We start from the raw sequence: 22,169 nt of genomic DNA on the forward strand, positions 1-22,169 counted from the left end.
TGTTAACGATTTAAAGTTTTAATATAATAAATAACCCTTTGTGCGTCGATTTCAGTTTAAATTTGTGTACCTCAACTCCTTGCATTTCTGGCCTGTGTTGTTGTGGCCGGATAAAATTTTCCATAAGAAACCTCCCTTCCAAATAGTAAAGGATATCCATCCTAGAAGTGACAATTTCACCTTTTATAGCCAACAATCTCGTCATATGCTCACCATTGATTTATATTTGTGATGATCAATAAATTGTCTAAACTCCGTCTAAAATAATTATTAACTAGGTTAGATAATGTTGAGTCTGGGATAATCAATCTGGCTCCATAAAAATTTTTCATCGATTATTAAAGTAAATCAGGAAGTACTTACAATGAGCGGCCCAGAACCCCAACATTTCTTAATTGCAAATCTCATTTGAAGAAAAAAATTCTATAAATATATCATAATTAAATATCAAATCATGAATGTCTGAAAAATAGCTACGTACCCTTACCCCGACATCGTAGCCTCAGGGGCATGTCTAGACTCAGCCTAGCAAATTAGATTGGTTGTAGTAATAAAATTTAAGATCAATGTTTGGCAGTTTTAAATGAGACAGGAGAATGGATCATTACATTCACATTTTAATATTTGTCTATAATTTAAGATGGATGATCATGAAGAGCCAATACATTCTAAGAAATGACTATTTTATTCATTATCCTGTATATAATTTTTTTCTTAATAATCCATGTATCTGACTTTTCGAATTAATTAATCTTAAAAATGACCGATCCAATCCGACCGCACAAAAATTTTTCATCGACGACTAGGTAAATCCGGAAGTGAGAACGGATAGAACTTCTCTGTCAATTTCAAACTGAATTGGATCTAAATGAGCCTAGAAGTACAAAACTAAAGGCTAGAGCTAGACAAGTTAAGTGAGCCAGGATGAGTAGACTAGATGTGCCAAATAAACCAATCAGGCCAGAATGAACAAGTTGATCAATGCTAATGAGCTGGGTCTCAAGCAGGTCAAACAAATCAAATGAACCTAATGAACCATATGAAGAAGCTAAAGGGATAGGCTGAGCAGATCCCTAAACCCTAAAATTAGCAAACTACATGCTTAATGAATAAAACAAGAACAGACAAAACAAGTTGAGCAGTTCTAATGAGTCGAGCAAAGCTTATAGGCTGATCAGATCACACAGGTGCCATGAATAGATAGAGCTACATGAGTCCAATGGACCTAACAAGCAATGAATATAAGTGACCTAGCTGTGCGACCCAAACCAAATCCATTGAATAAACTTAACTAGTCAATTGAGTGAACTGAACAATTCAAATGAATTGGGTGGACTGAGGTTGCACATGCGGACTGAGGTTGCACATGCAGAACGAATTGAGCAAACCTAGTCGATCGAGCAAGCTGAGAAAGAAACCAAACAACCGAATTTGATAGAACAAGTGAGCAAACACTTATTGGGCAGGTCAAATGAACCAAGCATATAAAATTGGTCGATGGATAGACCAAATTTAACATGATCATTCTAATCATTTACTTCAATCAACCAAAGAAAAAGAGTGAAATGGATGATTCCACTTATACTAAATGGATGATAAGGCACAGGACAGAAGGCAGAATTCCTTGAACGAAATGTTTTCTTTTCTGTAGGATGTTAAAAGGGGGGAGAAGGGGATCAAAGAAGTATAATTTACTGGCAGCTCAGGAGAATAAAATACCTCAATTACAATCATTATTGTGGCCAATGATTAAGTTTCGCTCTACTCATGGCCCATTAGGACGGTACAAGAATCCGTTACCCCCTCTTGCCATATAGTATGGAAGTTGATGAGCATATCCATTAGCATCTCCGTTAGTCAAGTTGAATATCAAGGGATCGGTATTTCTGTATGGCAATTGCTTCTGCATCGATCTGTCAAACATGCTATTCGCGTAGGATGAATGATCCATCTGGTGGAAATGCTCATCTCTAATTCTGTGGAGTAGGTTACTGGAAGCACCATCATAGCCCCTTTGAAGTCCCTCACCATAGTGATTCTCAGATTGACCAAATCGGTTTGCGCTAACTAATAGCCTAGTCTCACCATTAGAATAGTTAACTGGAAGCGAGTAGTGCTGACTGAAAATGTGACTAGAACTCATATCTGTCCGTCCAATGTTTTCATCCTCATTGAGCAAGTCATTTATGATGTCGAGGTGGGGGAACTCCTCCACAACCGTGTCTTGTGGTTGTGGACAAACCCTGGACCCAATTGCATCTGGATATTGCGTGTTAGGATTCCCATAGAGGTTAAGCTTCTCCATGTTACCCACAAGTGAACCAAAACTCTGACTGTTGTAGGTGCTACTGCTGCTGCTGGTGGTGGAAGTGGCAAATTCATAGTGGTTATCTCTATACGGGTGCAGGCTAGTCACCACATCTGGATTAAGGCAACCAAAGGTCAAGCCAGATTGACTTGGCATATGTTCATTCCTTGAAGGAGTCTGAGGAAGGGTAGATGCAGATGATGCAAACTCTGAAGGAGACTGAGAGCATGCAACACTTTGGGAAGACGAAGCATTTGCCATTTTACCAATTATGGCATTTTTGTACGACTGGGGAACATTACTTGGGGCAGATGCAGATGGAGCAGTGCCCAATCGACCAGCTGAGCTGACAGAGCGTGAAAGTACAGGTACAGCTTGTTGTGTGGTAGTGATTGAAGCAGTTGGCCTCAAAGCTGGGATAAGTGGAGCACTGGATGGCCTTGACGTAGCATTGGCTTGAAGAGAGCTACTAATTTTTCCTGGTATGTTATTTTTCTGAGCTTCGGAGTGGATGCTAGAGGTAGTTGTTGACCTTGATGTGATAGGTATTGCGTTATCAGCTTGGGCAATATTTGAAGAAAGCTTTTTATTAGAAGCAGGCTTTATTGCTGCAGCAGCAGCAGTGACAGAGGAAGTAGTTGCTAATGACTGTTTTCGCTGCAGAAGAATGGCAGGTGTTTTTCTGATGAGACTAGGTGAAGAAGGTATCCTATCTGCATCAGCCAGATCCTTCGAAGTTGATCTTTTTTGTAGAATAGCAACATCCTCCTGTGGTGAAAAAGTTAAGAAACTAACTAGAATAAAGAGTAACACAAGATGGCATGATTCCACTATAAAATTAAAATGGCATAAGATCCTCAAGTTCATTATCAAAGGTTTGTCATCTAGATCTGGTAGGAGAAAGTAAGGACTGGATGTAAGTGGAAAGAGGAGTTATGCAAATATTATCATGTAGAAGTAATATAAGAGGACACTACTGATTGACAGAGGCAAAGCATTAGATGCATACTTGAGAGGGGGAAAAATGGATTCAGTTAAAAGCTTCTCTAAGACTTGATCAAGGAAATGAAAGTGAACAAGCTCACAGAATAATGTATCCAGTTAAACAGCTTCTCTAAGGCTGATCAAAACATTAGATGTGTATTTGAGAGAACAAAAAATGGATCCAGTTAAATAGCTTCTCTAAGACTGATCAAAAAGGAAATGAAAGCAAACAAGCTCCTGCAGTAATAATATTCACATGTAAAAAATATGGAATTAAAAACTTAAAAGTTTGTAACTTAAACATGAGTGCTAGTATTCAGATGCTTCATGGAAAGTGGAAACATAATTGAGGCACTAGGCTACTAAAGCAAAATGCAGTGCTGAACATCATTTTCTTTTCTTCATCTTGAGATAATAAGCAACAAGAGAACCAGGAAAGTGTTACTGAATTGGCAAGGATTGGTCCTGCAATAAGCTTCTTCAAAATTATTGATTATCTAAAATTACTAACAAGTACCTAACAAGATTCGCAACAGACTATACTATGGAGATTAGGGAATAAATTTGAATTTCAAATTTCAAATTCAATTTCAGTTGGTCAGTAATAATTTGAATTGTTTGATAATTAGTCCTTCTCAAAAGCCTGTTAATGGAAATTATTGCATTTCCTGAATTGCTTATTTGTTTCCTATTTTAGTAAAGTCTATAAAAGAATTACAATTCTCATGTAAAACTCCATTTTTTAGTCTATAAGATTTCCATTTTTAAGAAGTGGAGCCTTGGCGCAACGGTAAAGTTGTTGTCATGTGACCAAAAGGTCACGGGTTCGAATCTTGGAAACAGCCTATTGCAAAAAGCAGGGTAAGGCTACGTACAATGGATCCTTCCCCAGGACCCCGCATGGCGGGAGCTTTGTGCACCAGGTTGCCCTTTATTAAGATTTCCATTTTTAAATTCTCATGTTCAATTGTGCTACATCTATTGGTATCAGAGTGTTGTTGTGTTGCATCACTATGATGGCCTAATAACCCTACTCTTTGTGGAGCAGCATTTTGTTAACTTCAGTCATACAACCCCTAAATAAAAGTAAAACATTAGCTAAAGAATAAACTGAACCTTTTCAGCCATATTTTTCTCAGGTCGCTGCTCTTCACTCATGGAGGATACAGTGGAATCTGGTTCGGTTTCTGAAGCCTTCTTGCCATTGATGTCATGAGAGCTACCATCACTAATATTTTTAGCTCGTTGATTATCCACACCATTTGTCGAATCTATACATTCTTTTTCAATATCTCGTTTATTTTTTCTCCTACAAAACAACTTGACAGATTAAAAACTTCAGCTGTAGAAACAATCACAAAAAATGCTTGTAACTAAATTACCTGCTGCGAGAGTACTGTATTTTTTTGTTATTTGGTAATGTGCTACCATTGTATGATACCCTGTCTAGAGCTGAGAGGACTGACTCAGTTGACCATGTCAAAGAGCTATCAGCTATAAGAGACTGGCTCCTCTTGTCAATTTGTCCATTTTGTACATCAACGCCATTAATTTCAATGACCGGATGAATTTCTGAAGTGTCAGTATCTGATATAGAAGGACAAAAACCTGCCTCATCAATGTCAGGTTGAACGACCTCGACAACATCGTCTACGGCATCATACACATCTGATGCAGCTTCATGGGTAAAAATCTTTTCACCAGCCAATTCTACTTGATCAGAAGGGAAGCTATCAAGAATCCTATCTTCAGATTGACATTCAAGCTGGAATTTTTCCTTCCTGGGATTACAATCCTCATCTTTCCCTCGGTCTTTAGCTTTGCGACCGTTGCGCTTCTGTTTAGCCTGTAAAAAGACAAGGAAAACAACAATATTAATCATACTAAAAGCTCATGCACTTCAACTATTGAGATATGAACTAATGATGATTGGACATGAAAAGGGGTACTGAAGCACAAGTACAATAAAAGGAAAAATGATAAACTTTTAGAGTTTGCAAAGAAAGCAATTATAAGAGTACAAATGAAACCAAAGAATAAAATTTCTTTCAGGAAGCTTTGTCAAAATATAGGAGAAAAAACCATCAAAGATAGTGTAGCTCTATGTATGCACATCAATGTCAAGCTTCCTAACATTGTTCACACACAACAAATGGGACACCTGTTCACCCTTTGCGTACTTCCTAAGATTTGTTTCGTTGGAATACTAAAAAATAGAGAAAGAAAATTATGCTCTGGGATTTCCAGTATTTTTTTCTAAAAAAATAATTAAAAAACACTTAAAACCTACTTGCCATGACTTTTCAAAATATTGTAAGCATGCTTATTATCATTTATTCATGCCAAACAAAAAATGAGAAGTTTATGAATTAATGTCTTCAATTCAGGCTAATGTTTGTATTTCATTTCCTAGGTACACTAATTTTGTGATTGTCTGGAGCAATCTACAATCGAATTGAATATGACATTTACACTTCAGGGGCCAAATTGAGGGTTTCCAAAAGTATGGATTGGGTCAAATTTTTTTTTTCAAAAAAAGGACAGCCCGGTGCACGAAACTCTCGCCGTGCGGGGTCCCGGGGAAGGATCCATTGTACGCAGTCTTACCCTGCTTTTTGCAATAGGTTGTTTCCAGGATTCGAACCCGTCACATGGCAATAATTTTACCGTTGCGCCAAGGCTCCCCTTCAGGATTGGGTCAAATTTTAAGGGACAAATTTCAAGGCTGGACTATTTTACATGGAAAAGGATTCCTTTATTAATCTTTTTCCCATCTTTTATCAAGGTCCTTAAATGTTACAGTATGCCTTGATTCATATGGAGCCTGCAGATAAGTCGGAAGTATTCACATGCAACTCCAGCTTAAGAAACACACAAGTTGCAAGCATTCAACTATTGAAGAATTACCACAATTATACTGAGCAATTTTGTAAAGACAAGACTATATGAAATGACGAACCTGCTTTTTCTTTGAACGTCTTTCCCTTTCACTAGAACCACGCTTTAATTGAGCTTGACAGGCTACTTCCTCCTCACGAATAAGTTCCTCTTGCCTCTTTAGAGCAACAACCTCCTGATAGGAAACTTCGATTCTACTGCTGCCAGCATCATGTACAAGACAAAGTTATTAATACAGTTGCTCCGGAAAGAATTTGAAATTCAGAAATTGCATTAGAAGCTATTAGGATCATGACAAATTAAGCATGCCAAAATACAATTCAAATAGCTTGTTAAAGTTATTTGGTGAAGCCATGCATGTACGTTTGGATAGATTCTTAGCATAATATGCTAACGTTTTTTAAAAAAAATTGTAACTTTGAAAATTCACAAAACATGTCATAAATAATTTTGCAGCTTAATCGTTACCTGAACATCTGAACCAGCACAAACATTTCTATAGTTCTGCGACCCAGCTCTAAAAGTCGTCGCTCGTCTCGCTCAACAGATTCCTTAATAAATTCGTCTCCAGCACTTCCATCCTACAGATGCAATTTGTTTGAGATATATTCTACACTAAGGTGTTAAGGATGTACCATAATTTCCAGAGTAGATTAGTTTCCTTTCAAATTAAATCAAGTAGAGACTGCCAGGAAAGGGGGCCAAATCTCCATATACCTAGAGGTAATAGAATGAATGGATGCATGATCCTAATCCCCTATATAGAAACATGATTGCGGCGGCTTTGAGATAAAGCACAAACACCAAGGGAAATTGATAGTTAAATTATTGTTAATTGTCTGCCTGATCAATTAGAAAATATGATCTCAATATTACATTGATGAGATATAACAAGCCTCAGCAAATTAATCATGTTTTTAAAACAGCCACATAGTAGGAGCACAAGCAGTTAATGCTACAAAGGTATTGTTCTTCACCTTCATTGAGAAGCGCTCTCAAATCTTCCAGGCAAACCTACACTAATGATATTGTTATAGTGTCAATCTGATTACCAATCTATATTTTATGAAAATTAAAATTGAAACTCTAGGCCTTAACCACATGACTGCAGAGAGCAAAATCCATATTAAACCAGTGATGACTGCAACCCAAACTATGGTGCTAAGTATTTGGCAACTTTCATGCCACACAGAGGTGAAATTACAGATACCTAAACCGAACAAATGACAAGATGTTTCTCAAAAGAAGGCAGTACTGAACGGTCCATATGAGTAGCAATTAGTGTCTCATGTTTGGAATTACGATGGTCTGTCACATAAGAAATTCAGTTCTTACTTCACTTCTTCATTAAAAGCATAGCATTAATTAGTTTTAACTTAATCTCTATGAACATACATTTTTTTAGTTAATAAAAAATTATAGTCGCAATTAATATAAAGAAAGATTTGTGAGCTTCCCTCATGGTTTATTATCCTCAACGAAAGTATAGAATGAGTGACAAAGGTTTTCACTGAGGAAAAGAGTAACCGGTATGAATATATCAGGTAGGAATTGCAAATGACACAAATAAGCAAACCAACCCTGCCTACTAAGCAAATAAAATCAAAAAATACCCACCCACTGCCCCACTTTCATCAATATAAACAAGGCATTATGTATAAATCACTTCCACAAAAAAAAAAGTGTAACATGGGTAAAAATCTGGCCATAAAATATTTGGTTGTAAATCTTCTTTTTAAATAAGAAAGCATAAAAATGACAAATCAACTAAATGGAAATGGAAAAAACACAAAATCATGTAGAAAGAAAAGAGAAAATGTAGCTCTGGGGAAACCACCATACGGAGAAGCCTTCAACTACAAGAATCAATGTGAAACTGCAGAATAGATATACATGGATATGCTCTTATAATATAGATTACATTAAACAAAAAGACGAGAACAGTAGATAAGAAAGATGACAACCTGAGCTCTTATATCATAGAAGTAGACATGAGGGATTGCTCCAGAGAAATTCATTGATGGCAAGATGATCAGATAAATTATGTCCATACACTCTCTCATTTAGTGACCATTATTACTTGAACTAAAAGCTTACGGTTATGCATTAGAGATATTTCAATCCTTAGCATTAACTTTACAAATGTTCCTAATACCAGTTTGATGAATCAAGAGTTGGAAGCTGAAACCATAGGTCTCCAACAAGAGAGGAGAGTATGAAAACGGAGAAACTGTAATATTGATTGAAATCCTTGAAAACACAGATGAAACTCATTCATATGCATTTATTATAACCAATATATTTTCAATTAGAGGAAAGTAGATTAAATGTAATTAAACAGAAAAATAAAATAAAAATATGATCTTTCAGATTCATAATAGCATTAATAAGCAGCAATAAAGCAAAGTCTCACGGCACCAAATCCATTTTGATTTTTCCCAATATCTCAATAGAATGAACAGAATTACAACAAAACTCAATAGCCTTGCCCAAATCAGCAAAAATCTAAGCTTTTCAATTGCCTAGGCTAATGAGTTTGATGTACAGGATCATTTGAAAATTAGTGTATCAGGGAGGTGAGTTTGCTTGGGGGAGATTAAGGGTGGTAAAAGATGACACAATCATTAACTAGTTAGTATCATATTAAATTATTATGATAAGTGTAGTTTCATACAATTAGGTTTATTAATTCAATTATAACAAAGAATTAGGTTTTTTGATTTTTAGGTTTTCAGAAGTTTTAGTAGTATCTCATACATTGAACAATTTCATTATATTATATTTTACTAATTCACTACAATGAAGAATTAGGTTTTTCATTCATAGGTTTTCAGAAATTTTGTTATCTCATACATTAAACAATTTCATTGTATTATATTTTACATTTTTTAGTTTCTACTACAAATTATGATGCTACTGATCAACCGAATCAATATGACTAAGATTTCTTTGATTGGTCAATATTAACACAACAAACTATGCTCTACACCAATTCAACACTCATGAATTAAGGTTAATTTCTTGAAGTTTATAGCAGTGTGGTAGTCTATATGGCCAACTAATGAAACAAAAATAGAGCAATGAACCGAATAGAAGATTTGCACAATATTTTTATATATAACGGAAATTATGCAGAACCAAATACTAGAAAGTTTCACAGGCCACACATGCATGTGCCAAAGATGAATAGTAAGAGACATTATATGTCAGCTATTTCATAGAAAAAATGGTTTAGAAGTTCTAGAAATATGCACAAGTCAAGCAGAAAAAATAATTCACCTAGAACAACATATATGAAAGATTTTCAGCTTGCACTTTTGCCTACCTTTGCTCGGTTCTGTGAATACTTGTCATCTTTGGAAGGCAAAGGCTGCTGTGATAAGGAGTCTGATACCACTCTTTCTATCAAAATTATTATATCATCAGCCAATACAAAGAGATCTTGGTCAATATGGACCATAGGAGCTGGTAATTCTTCTGATTCTCCTAATTTAGCTGTCCCTTTCATGTTCTTGCTCTGGTATTCGAGAGATTTGAGCCCACTGTATAAAGAATCCATAACTAAAGTTGATGTAACTTCTTTCTCTATGAAAAAATGTTTGACCACTACTTTCAGTATAGCATCTGTTTTATCTCTGGACATGCGCCGCCTAGCATTTGCATCAATTCCTAACCAAAAGGCACAAAAACTGCAAAGCCCAATGGATAGACAATCATGAGCTTGAACCAGGTCCACTAAAAAAGTGAAATCACTTCCGAGTAGGACAAACTGCATCAGCACTCAATTTATAAAAAAACTTGAAAGGCAGAGTGATTCCTACCTATGCCACCTCAATATGTCCTCAATAAATTTTCTCAACTTGGCTATCCTCTCTTCTAGAAAACGCCGGAAAATCTGCTCTACACTTGATGCATATACTCGAACAAGTTCTCTCCGGTATTGAATATCAAGGCATCTGAAAGGACGATTTGTTTTTTCCCTAGAGAATAAAATATAGACATGAAGAAAACACGATGAAATCATTAATGAAGCCTCATATTAATGCAGATAAAGTGCAAGAAAGTATATACTTCAAACCACCATTAGAACATTACTATAGGATCTACACTTAACCATGAAGCTCTCTGTAAAAGAACAGGCATCTTGCAGAAGATATTCAGTGAGACTATTCAGCAACTGACAACATAAAAGAAAACATAAAAATAATACCTCATTGAGGGATAGATCATGATATATCATTGTCAAAATATCTGTATTAATAAACCTTGTATATCAAGTGGATTTCTGGCATAAGATTTCAGTGAGGGATAGACCATCATATGCCATTGACAAAATGTTTGTATTAATAAATTTTGTATATCAAGTGGATTTCAGGCACAAGACTATTGACAACAGAGGATATGCAGCTGCATGAAGAAAAAAATTGTGCACTGCAATCCCATGTGACAATGACACTCATTGTCGTTGCAATCCAGTGTTTGTATTAGAACAATTATTATTGTTACATTTATAATTTTGACAATTCTTCTTATAAAAATAAAATTATTTGTAGACTGATTTTTCAGGCGACAGTTTTCCAGTGATACTTACGATTACATATCATATAATACATGCATTAGGCAGATTCTGATGGTTTCAAATCATAATAATTTCACTTCTTGATAAGTCTGCATTCTACAAAGAGAATCATAATTTCTTTTCAATTTCCTTTCCACCAAAAGGATTCATTACAACAGCCAGCATTTCCAAAGCATGCCATCATTAGCAGTAACATACTTCAAAAGAATAGTGTGTTAATCAGCTCTAACTTCCTAGTTATCTAAACTATTCTATCTCCAAGCTTATACCAGCAGTAACATACTTCAACAAACACCGCATCATAGTCCATCCAGATTAACTTTATTCTATCTCCAGTGCAAAATTACACCACCAAATGAAGTAAACGTGCTGATTCCATTCTCATCACAAGTTCAAATGACAGACTATAAAAGCAGAAAACAAAATAAGGGGGAAAGGAAATAAACCATATCAGCTTGCATGGAACTAACAGATTCAGATTTTTAAAAAATGGTAAGATAAAGAAGCAAAGCCTTTCACAAAGGTCAACAAATATGAAAGGGGGAACTGATTTGACGTTATACTGATAACCAACTCTGACTCAAAGCTTCTTTACCAAACAATAGTATGTCATAGTAAAGGTAGAATCATAGATTATGTAAATTAACATGTCTAGATATTCAAGCTAATTCTACATTGATTATAACACAGAAACAACAAAAACATAAATTCACCTGATAACCTGAACTTGCGCTTTGATAATAAGAGTGTCTGAAAAAATGAAACCATCATGTATTTTTGACAGTTCCATGAATTTTTTCCATCCCCAATCATGTTCCTTCTTCCAGAACCTGTGTAGTGTGTCTGCAAATTTTCATCAACGCATAAGGTCTAATGCAGCTTTGTGGAAAATAAGTTGGTCAAAAGATATATTAAATTGACTAACCAGAGTACTTTGATTTCTTTGGATCTTTATTCACTACAGCTATAGTGAATTGTGCAAAATGACTCCACCCTGCCAAAATCATGAAGTACAAAAAGACAAGTTTTGCTACTGAAGCTTATAACAAAAGTTGTATGAGGTAGTTAAGACAAGAACAAACATATGCTGCTAACCTGGCATAAGTTGTTCGTGATTGGCAACACAAAGAAACAAAGAAAGATGATTGCAGACATCACATCCTTGTGGATAGATCAGTATGTACCTGTAGAATTAAGATATATTTAAGCATGCATATCAATAGATTAGTGGTACACATCAGTAAACATGTAGACGAAATATTACTATAAGATACAATTCACCTCTTAATATCACCACAAATAGGGGTGAGCATTTGGTTAAAACAGACCGAACCGAATTTGCTAAAACTGAACTAACTGAAAAACAAATTTCAACCAACCGAACCGACTGATTCTTACAATTAAAACTAAACAAACTAAACCAATAAAAAATAGATTAATTCGATCAATAATCAAAGTAATCATTTTTAAAATAAAAAATATTAAAACTTTTTAATAAAAACTTAATCGGATTGATAAAAAAATCTTAATATTCTTTATTTTTTATTTAATAAAAAAATAGTTTAATCGATTTAACCGATTTTCAAAATTCAAAACCAAAACTGAGCTGATTTAGCCAAAATAACTGATATTTTTAAAAAATGAATTTCTAAATAAATTGAACTGAATTTCCGAATTAGTTCAGTTCGGTCGGTTATTGTGGTTGAACCAAAATTTTACTCACCGCCTCACCCCTAGCAGAAAAGAAAGTCAATTGATCTCATACACCAAAAAGAAAGTCAAATTTCTTACATGCATTGATTCATTAACATAGTAAAGTGAGAGATACTATGTTTTAAGCAGTATGGGCAAAACATAGCATTTCACAAGTAGAATGGAATGGGAAAGGTACAAGCAGATATACTTTGGATCTGCATGGCAGACGACATTAGCAGTTTTATTTTCTTCTTTTTCTCTCTTTCTTCTTGCTTTTTCTTCTTGTCCTTGCACCTTTTATCTTCCTCGTCTACCTTTCTAAACCACCGACAGAACTAATTTGTCTCAACCATTGATGACAACTAGAAGAAGACAATTCCGATCAAAAAGATTGAAATTGGTACCTTAGACCTTGTTGGACAGCACAAAATGCATGACAAGAGATTAATGACAACACCCTTGCCCATACCAGCAAAGAAGTTGGTTCCATGAACTCATTCACCAACGAGGTTGGAAACTCTTAAGGAATATGCTAGATCGTTGACATAATCTAATGATTTACAAAGTCCCAAGTAGTAACCTTCTCATTTTAAATTCTGCTAGGTCAGACAAACCAATATCTCAAAAAAAATATAGGATGTTGAAAATCAGTTGCCTATCACTTTTGCACATGTTAATTAAATATACATTCCACTTAACCCAAAGAAGGAACCAAGAATATAGTAGAAGATGACTAGGGTAATAAAAGAGTCAGTTATGGTATGACATAAAAATTATTAAATAGAACCCATACCATTTGTAACCACCAACTTCAAATGCATTACTACGCAATTCCTTTTTGTTGATTGTTGAAAACTTTTCAATCTTCCACGTGAATCTTCCATAAAGATCCAAAGGCTTTGGTCCTGAAAGAGAAGTCGTATCATGAAACAACATAGACCATGAAAACATGGCAGAAAACAAATGCAAAATGGCAACAAAATCTAAAATGAAATGTTTTACCACCCTGACTACAGATTCCAGGGCAGTTAGTAGTGTTCTAGTCAAAGCCAATTTCTGCAATGACTGATGCATCTTATTGTATCATAGGAAATTGTAAAAATCAACTGCACAAAAAACATGAAATGTATTAAAAGCAAGAAAGCTATTCAAGAAGGTAAACAAGGCAAAAACTTCAATCGTGTTATTCTCAGATTATCAAAAGCTAATGTCATAGATTTCCTATAGGCTACTTCTACCAATCAAAACCAAGTACCTGGGTCATAATGCACATTTACAAATATTCATGAGCTTTTACACTGATGTTACCTTATCATATATCCCATAGAATTGCATGACCCAATGTATATGTGAGTGGGAAGAGAGAATATGAACTTGAAAATTTTGTTTTATTGACCTCTTCTTTCATAGTTTATTAGTAACTTGTCATAAGATTGACAAAGTAGAGTAGGTTTATCAAGGTGCACTAATTTATTTGCATTGCGATCCCTCGACCAAGAACTTGACCTATCTACACTAACAAACATGATGAAGCTTCTGAGAACTTAAATAAGAGTGAAATGGTCAGATGAGGTGCTTGAGGTCTCAACATTTACTTTTGAACTTCAAAGAAATTGTCAGGTATCAATTTGCAAAGTGTTCTAAATCCAGATGTCAACTAAATCTAAGAGCACTTGCTCCAATATTGTTGTGGTCTTTTGTGGGGAGGCAGTAATGTCTGGTGTCACTGCATTCATAATTTGCAAAGGGCGTAATAGAGGGAATTGTGGGCATCGAGATTGGAGATAAACATGTGAGGAAATTAAGAATTGAGATGGGAGCTTGGATATCCTTATGTGAGAATTTTCTATATTGAAAATTTGCAGAAATATTTAATATGATTAGAAAACCAAAAAAAAGATGTAATAGAATAAATTTTTTATAACATTGTACAAATGACCTGACATTAATCTTTTAGAGCATCCACATCAGTTACCCTATCCAAAGTTTTTACATTAAATTTTGGATAGAGTAGCTAAAAAACCTTTGCATCAGCTACCCTATCCATTCCCTAAATTTCGCATTTATGAATAGTGCTTCTCTAAATTTAGGGAATGAATTTCATTCCCTATACATTATAGATGAGAGAGAATAAATAGGGAAGTTGATATATGGTGTGGTAAAAAGTGGATATCTAAATTTAATAAAGTAACTTTTTTACCCTAAATTATGCATTTTAGATAGGGAAGCTGATGTAGATGCACTTATTTTGGAAAGTGTACGGGGTATGTATTTTGGAAAGTGTACACTTTTAGTCAAAAATGTGTATTAGCATGTAATTTAATGTTTTCATCATGTAATGCAATTTTCTCCAAGAATTAGTATATTCATCAGAATTCTCAACTCACTCAAATGGAAGAACAATATGCAACACCCGATAGAAGTTCTCATCTACATTTTATCCACAAACCGAAGGTTAAACTAAGATGCCAGCCATAACTTACCAGCTGAATTACACGAGTAATTAGTGAAAACGCAAAGTTTGAGACTATTTGTCAATTGTCAAAGTTGCTTAAAGTAGATTCTTTAGATCTAGTGTTGGGATTCCTCATCTTGCTCCTCCCTTTGAAATTGTAAATGTTTTCTTACAAGTTCCTAACTTGTTGATACATTGTATTCCAATAAAGGATTTTTTTTTGAATGGTTATTTTTCAAGTGGATGGCTTGTAGTTAATAGGTGCCCTACAAATTGGGTCTTTCATAGGTTCAACCTCTTAATTGCACACAACTTGATCGACTCTGAGGTAAATGTGCACACTTGATTGTACACAACTTGATCATATGTGTGATCAGTTAACTATTATAGTGGATGGATGGGTGATGATGGTAGATGCCAATGAAGGAGGGCAACAAGTGAATATTGCATGTGTCTCTAATAACGGACAATGCTAATACGGATCCTCAGCAAGACGTTGCGTCTACCAAGAGGCCAAAGGCACTACTGCAAGGATTCTTCAGAGTGAGAATGATCATGGGCTATTTCAATGCAGACAGCCTCTCTAGCAGGCTATTAAAGTTGGACTAGGGAATACCCACAAGTGGGAGGGCAAAGAATGAAGGTAAAATGAAGGCTGGTTAGGGTGGCTGTGAAGGCGTAGTATACATAGTGATGCAAAGGTGGATGTTGTTTACTAGCAACAGTAGAGAAAGGGGTTAGTAGCAAAGTCATGAGATAGGATTTGAGGGAAAGAAGTTGGATTCTAATACAACTTAGCATAGCACAAGATATGTTTGAGTGCCTCAAGCAGCAAACTTGCAAAGTTCTATGCCTCAACCACCAATCTCAAGGAACAAGAGATGATATGAACTAGAAAATTTGTATTTGATTGAATGTATAGAAAATTTGTATTTGATGATAGCTTCCTAGTTCCAGTAAAACTGGAACAAAATAGACTAGGCAACACAAAAATAGTATAACTAAAATAAAAATAAACTGAAATAATCTTAAACTGAGGCAAAACGAAAATTTAGATCTCAGGACCATCATATGTTATTGGTTGATCTGTTTAATTTGCCAAAATAACAAGGCAAAATAGCATCTGCATTGCAACATAAACTATCTGAGTCATGATTCAAGTTCATTCTTGAATAAGTTTATTTTTCAAAAGGATGAGAGATACACTTGACATATTTTTAAAAAAGTTTCACTCAAAGAAAAAAAAAATATAGCAAAAATGAACATTGTAATGAAATCCAACGAGAAGAAAAATGCTTCAAGGAGAAATCAAGTTGAAAGGTAGCACACCACAGTCATCATCATCATCGATATCCCAATAAGGGAGCGATGTGGAAGCTGTTCCATTCTCAACCTGCTCTGAAGATCGCCAATCAGCAATTGAGTCACCAGAAATGGAATGCTGCTCACTGGGCATCCCCTCTGTAGCTGCAAACCTGAGGCTCACTCCATAGTCCTCAGTTATAATTCCGTCCATTGCAGCAGAAATCAGATTATTTCTAACTTAAACTCTGAGCAGTCCTCTTCTTCCCCTACAGACCTACCTAAAATTGAGATTCAGTACATGCAGGAAAAAGAAATTAAAGGCCACTACAATCCTTTTCACCCCGTGACTCATGAACTAACCTCCCATACGCAAATAAAGAGAACCCAGAATACAGCCCACCATCCAGCCAATATTATCAACAAAACAGAAAACAGCGACGTGAAATGAAATAAAAGCGCAGACAATAGTTGGCCCTTTATCCTAATACCGAACATATAAGAAAGACACCAACATCAATTCAAGCAGCAAGTTTCTCGAAATCCTACTCTTTGTGCAACAAGTACCAGCCTAAAATCAAATCTCGACAAAAATAGTCAAAGCTAGCGCCTCACCGTGCCGGCGGATAAATAACCAAAGAGTAAAACACGCAAAGAATCTAGCAAAAGTCTGCACTCGATTCGAATAACCAGCCTTATATAGGCACATCCAGAGCCAATCGGCACCTAAGGAAATCCAATCCACGGCCAACCCTCGGGGAAACGGATCTAAATCGAGTACCTTGCTAGGCTACGGCGAAAGGATGCCGGAGGAGGGAAGGGAAGGAAAGGCCTTTTCCCGACTAGTCTCGACGACGATCGAGAGGATCCGGCGACGGTGAGGGCGACGACAGGGTTTCCGAAGTCAGAAGGTAGAAGCGACGGCAAGGAGAGGAGCCGGCAGGGTAGCGAAAGAATTTCATGTAATCGGTAAAGAGAGAATTATATAGATATCGAAACCGAGGGTTTTCCCCTTTTCCAATCATACTGAAACTGAAAGGGACCCACGGTACTTTTGTTTTTATTTATTTATTTATTTATTTATTTATTTATAGCATCATATTTATTGGATTTGGAAATTGGTACATGAATATTTTTAAGGAAAAAAAATAAGATCCGAATACTTTTCTTTTGCTAGTTGGAATCAATATAATTATAATTTGATCAATTCGATGTGCTTTTGAATAAAAATCTATAAGTTAAATAATTTTTATTACGAAATTCTTCCTAATAGTTGCACAATCATAATAATAACTAATTTAATATTTATTACTAAAAAAATTAAAACCATACGAAATATAGAGTTAAGATAATAAAATGAGTTAGATTAACTAAGATAATTATTTAAATAAACGTGATCAATAAAAAAAAGAAAAGACAGAATGCTTTTGCTTGATGTATTATGGATACATTCATAATTCTATAATTTATATAAATTTAAATAGATAATAATAATAATGATGATGAATATTCTGTTGATTAAATATTTAAAAAGGGGGTTACGAGTTATTGTCATTTGTCAATAAATTAATTCTTTAAAAATACATAAAATATGATAGTCAATTAAATCTTATTGACACGAGCAACTTTGACTTAGACATCGATGTAACCAAATCGAACCGCTAAACTATTCAAAATCTTTAAACGAAGTAAATAAAAATATAATAATTACCTCACAAAGAAACTTAAATTAAAAATTACATTATTTCAAAATAATTAATTACAGTACTTTAAATCTACTCTTTAATCTCACATTTCAATATGAGATTTCTTAAAATATGTACGAATAATAGGAATCTTTTTAGTTAAATGTCTTGGTATTTTGAATTTAATAGACAGATCGAGCTCCTTCTAAACTTCAATGCACAGAAAGGAAATCATGAAAAAAAAATGAATTTCTTTTTAAAGATTACTGAATGGATAACTCACAGCCATCTGCAACTTAGTTTCAAGGCTGAGCTTTCCTGCCGTCTTGCTGCCAAGAACAATGTTGGATATCTTTTCTACCACAATACAGAAAAAAATAAAATAATAAAGAGTATTTAGAAGCCCAAATGAAAGTTTAACTGTGCAACTTTTCTTCAATGATCGACAGTTAAATCAACTCATATATGGATTGACACAAACACAGATCTCCTCACGAAAAAAAAAAAAAGGGAATATGAACAAGCAGCATCATGAGACTCGGACAGCACAAAGAGACCATGCATGAACAAACTTGAGATGGATAGGTAAAACTTCATCAGCATTTTGTAGGAATCCTCCTTCATTGCTCTAAGATGGGCTTAAGTTTCCAGAGTGCTCTGCAAATTCCTCCTTGTACATCTCCTCTATCATTGGTTTCCATATCCGCACCCGAGCATTTATGAACCAGTTCGAGATCTGAATCAATACAAGCAAAATGAAGTCCCATGTCTAGACTTGAAGAAACAAAAGCAACAATGAAAGCAATTGAGTAGATTGTGTAAAGTGGTAAAACTTTACTTGGTTTTTAGTCAAGCCTGTCTTTGCAGCCAGAATGAGCTTCTCTTTGTCATCAGGGTAGCTGCAATAGAAATCACACATGTTTGCTTTCAATGAATATAGTGATTTAGTTGTTATTCAGTTTCATGTTTGTGAAGAAGGAAGGATGATAACAGCACTAAGATCGAACTCACGGGTGAAGAAAGTTTTCAAATAGCCAAGTTCGAAGGACTGCGACTGAGTCCTCAGGGAGCCCCCTCAAAGGCCTCCAGACTTGTTGGTTTTGAATGATACCCAGTTTCTGAAGAGCTTCTCTGTTCTGTCTAAAGCTTTCATCAGCCAGTGTGTGCATGAAAGGGTGCCTTTGTGCTTCCCTTGGTTGGTCATGTTCTTGGAGAACTCCTGAAGCATGAATCTGAGTGATGATTGTGTCTCTGAGGTTAGAGAAATGCCGGGACATAGCTTGGATTGTGAGAGCAGTATACGATGCAGCAGCTCCACTGCCTGCAAACATCTCAAAACATGATATCACTTGCTCCATCCTGTGGAAGTACTGCTGGTATCTGCCTTCAAGCTGAAATCAAACAGGCACACATTAATTGCACACTTATTTGGTATTTTCTCAGCATTACTTAGTCAAGATTCTTTTGTCCTTTCATACTGCCTGATTTTGGATGCATTATCTAACCGTGTTGAATATATCAAATAAAAATGAGTGAACAGCGAGGGAGAAATTAATTTCTGTACCTCATCCAACAAAGCAACAAGCTTGAGAACTCTAACATCAGTATCAGGATTGTCGGCAGATGAACAGCAAACACCACCATTCCTATTTGCCACTCCAAAAGACTTGACTTTCCTTAATTCTTCATCATAGCTTGGATCAACAGCACTCCTTAGAGATACAACCTCACTAAGCAGCTCTTGAGCAGGGTACAAAAACTTAGAACGCTGAAGCAAAGAGGTCATTGATGTCAGATTCCTGTAAGTGGAGCTGCCACAGGTTTCTCCTTTGGAGAAAATGTAGTCGACTGCTGGCGACCTATGTGATCTTGCGCGATCGAACTCTTTCAGATCCTCCCTCATGGCTTCATATGTGGTGCATGATTCGTGATTTTTTACTTGTTCATATCTGTAAGCACCAAAAGTGTTGGATGGGAGGTGAGAGCCAAGAGTCAGTGAGAGTCCTTGGCTTCTACTGCATGCGAGGCCATGCAAGTCATTCTCTTTGTCGTCTTGACAATTCATCAAACGTCTCTTCTCCATCACACAATCCTCCTCTGCTTGAAGATCGACTGGATCAATTGACCTGAGTAATTGTGCTTCTGACGACAGCAGCTGGCTTTGCATTCTTTCAAGCTGAAGGAAGTGTTCCTGGGTTCTTGTATCCAATTGAAAAGCACCGGAACTGCTATAAAACATCATGAAGATTGAGATAAAATTGCTAGAAAACAATATAAAGTAAACCGTGCAAAAGAACAAGAAGAAAGCTACTACTTTCTCACTCCCAATGTTGAAGGCAGTGAAGCTGTCGAAGAACTACAGGATGAACATGAAGAAGCAACACAACAAGCTAAAGATCTAACCAATCCAAGTTTCTCAATCCAACAGTGCAAACTCTTCAGAGAGAGAGAGCCGAAGAATGTAAAACTCCCATTTCCAGCTAAATGGCGACTCCAGTAGCTCAAAACAATTGGAAACCATGTGCATCAGATACCATGCCTCCCTCTCTCTAAAAGATAAAAAAAAGGAAGGAGATGCAAGTGAGGGTGACTGAGTAAAAAAGCAGAATGCCCCCTGGAACAATGGTCCCCTTCCATGGCAGCCGACAGACGAAGCAAATAAGTCCAAGCAGAGCATTGGAGTCCCAGCCTTAGTACCCTACTGTGTAATGCATGTGAACACCCCCACATATTTCTCAGTCTCGTTGGAAGTTGTGCGAGCTCACAGTACTGCCTTTTGTGGCAGCTACTGAGCTACACGCTTGAGGCATTCAGAATTTTCTCAGACCCACTCTGGCGTTTCAATGGCACAGGCAAGGCGAAAAGGATGTTGAGCCAAGCCTGGAACTCGGAAGTGAGATTGTGATGTGAGTTCCAGTTTGCATTGGCCATGAACTCGACTAGTGATTTGATTCAATGCCACTGGCATCGACTTTCCTCTCTCAATTAATGTCTGCTACCTTTTCTTAGCAAAGGGCACATAAAATATCATGTTTTCTCTCCTCCTCCTCCTCCTCCTCCTCCGTTGAAGGATACAATAAATGTACTGAAGACTTGAGGATTTCAAGCAGTGGCTGAGTCCATGGTCTGTGGACACCCCCCACTGCTTTTGACAGGAGAGAAACAACAAATGGCTCATCTTTTCAAGCATATAGTCAGGAATTAAATTCAAAGGAGGAAGTAAAGTTTCTTCTTTGATTCTTTACAGGTATAAATACTATGATGGTTGGATACTGAACCTTTTTTTTTTCATTATCAAACTTATTATTAATTATGCTAATGTCGTTCTGCTTTTTCATTAATTTAGCAATTTAATCATCTCACAGCATAGATCATCAAGTGGGCAGGTCGAATGAGAACTTCAAGGTGTGCAGATTATCGATACTTACAACAGATTGATTATGCAATCTTCTGAACTTTCACGTGCAAAACCTCGAGCTGAAAGCTCTTTTCAGAGAAAAAAGGAAAGAACTGGGTTAAGGTTAAAGTGTATATTTAGATTTAAAATTTTAAGTAAGTAAAAAAACATGTGTGAATTCTCCTTTTTCACATAGTGAGAGAGAATGTGTAATAGGTGTTTAAGAACATCTCTAATCTATCATCAAAATATCAAATTTAATATAAAATGAACATCAAAATACTCCAATCCATGTACTAAATTACACACCAAATACAGTGTGCCACAAATAATATTCCCATCAGAGTGTTTTTATTTTTTATTTTATTATATAATTAATAAAATAAAATGTAATTAATTTGTATTTATTATTTTCTTTATCTTATAGGATATTTAAATGTAATTATTTTTTATTATAAATTTAAATTAAATGTATTTAGTAGCATATTTAAATTTATTATGTATATTTGTAATGATTTAATTTATTAAAATTATTATTTTTAATTTATTTAATATATTTTATTTATAATTACATTTATAAATTATATCACTAATTTCATAAAAAAAAAAATATAATAAAAAATTTTAAAAAATTATATGTATAAATATAAAATATATTACCATCACATACAAAATAAAAATAGTAATGGTACTAAATTAAAATATTATTAAAAAATTAAAAACATGAGTAACTAAACTTAACAAGTTAGTACGAATAAAAATTAACCTATCAAATATTAATAAACTATTAATTTTAAATATATTAATTATCATATAAAAATATTAATAAATTTAAATGTACATTGATAATTAAATTATGAATAAGA

At 35.3% G+C, this 22,169-nt stretch overlaps 2 protein-coding genes across 4 annotated transcripts; both read right to left on the minus strand.

Moving 5' to 3' along the window:
- Window positions 1–1,676: 1,676 nt before the first annotated feature.
- On the minus strand, window positions 1,677–17,182 carry LOC121979345 (TNF receptor-associated factor homolog 1a-like). 3 transcript variants are annotated; one of them, XM_042531336.1, is made up of 13 exons: window positions 17,003–17,182; window positions 16,249–16,498; window positions 13,258–13,369; window positions 11,865–11,953; window positions 11,695–11,763; window positions 11,483–11,612; window positions 10,012–10,170; window positions 9,516–9,879; window positions 6,659–6,771; window positions 6,252–6,390; window positions 4,675–5,138; window positions 4,409–4,601; window positions 1,677–3,076 (listed from the first exon to the last, which is right to left on the minus strand). In XM_042531336.1, the coding sequence occupies exons 2-13, from the start codon at window positions 16,433–16,435 to the stop codon at window positions 1,766–1,768; spliced, it is 3,330 nt and encodes a 1,109-aa protein (XP_042387270.1). In that variant the 5' UTR covers window positions 16,436–16,498; window positions 17,003–17,182; the 3' UTR covers window positions 1,677–1,765. The 3 variants fall into 3 exon arrangements, with proteins under 3 accessions (XP_042387270.1, XP_042387276.1, XP_042387263.1); XM_042531342.1 differs by having other exon boundaries at window positions 6,252–6,387; window positions 16,249–16,502; XM_042531329.1 differs by having other exon boundaries at window positions 16,249–16,502.
- A 1,055-nt stretch (window positions 17,183–18,237) lies between these two features.
- On the minus strand, window positions 18,238–20,432 carry LOC121979364 (BEL1-like homeodomain protein 11). The gene is made up of 5 exons (XM_042531355.1): window positions 20,221–20,432; window positions 19,471–20,134; window positions 18,918–19,297; window positions 18,745–18,805; window positions 18,238–18,642 (listed from the first exon to the last, which is right to left on the minus strand). Exons 2-5 carry the CDS (start codon window positions 20,071–20,073, stop codon window positions 18,535–18,537), a joined length of 1,152 nt encoding a protein of 383 aa, XP_042387289.1. The 5' UTR covers window positions 20,074–20,134; window positions 20,221–20,432; the 3' UTR covers window positions 18,238–18,534.
- Between the last annotated feature and the right edge of the window lie 1,737 nt (window positions 20,433–22,169).

This window comes from Zingiber officinale, chromosome 1B (assembly GCF_018446385.1).
Source record: "Zingiber officinale cultivar Zhangliang chromosome 1B, Zo_v1.1, whole genome shotgun sequence".
NCBI lineage: Eukaryota > Viridiplantae > Streptophyta > Magnoliopsida > Zingiberales > Zingiberaceae > Zingiber > Zingiber officinale.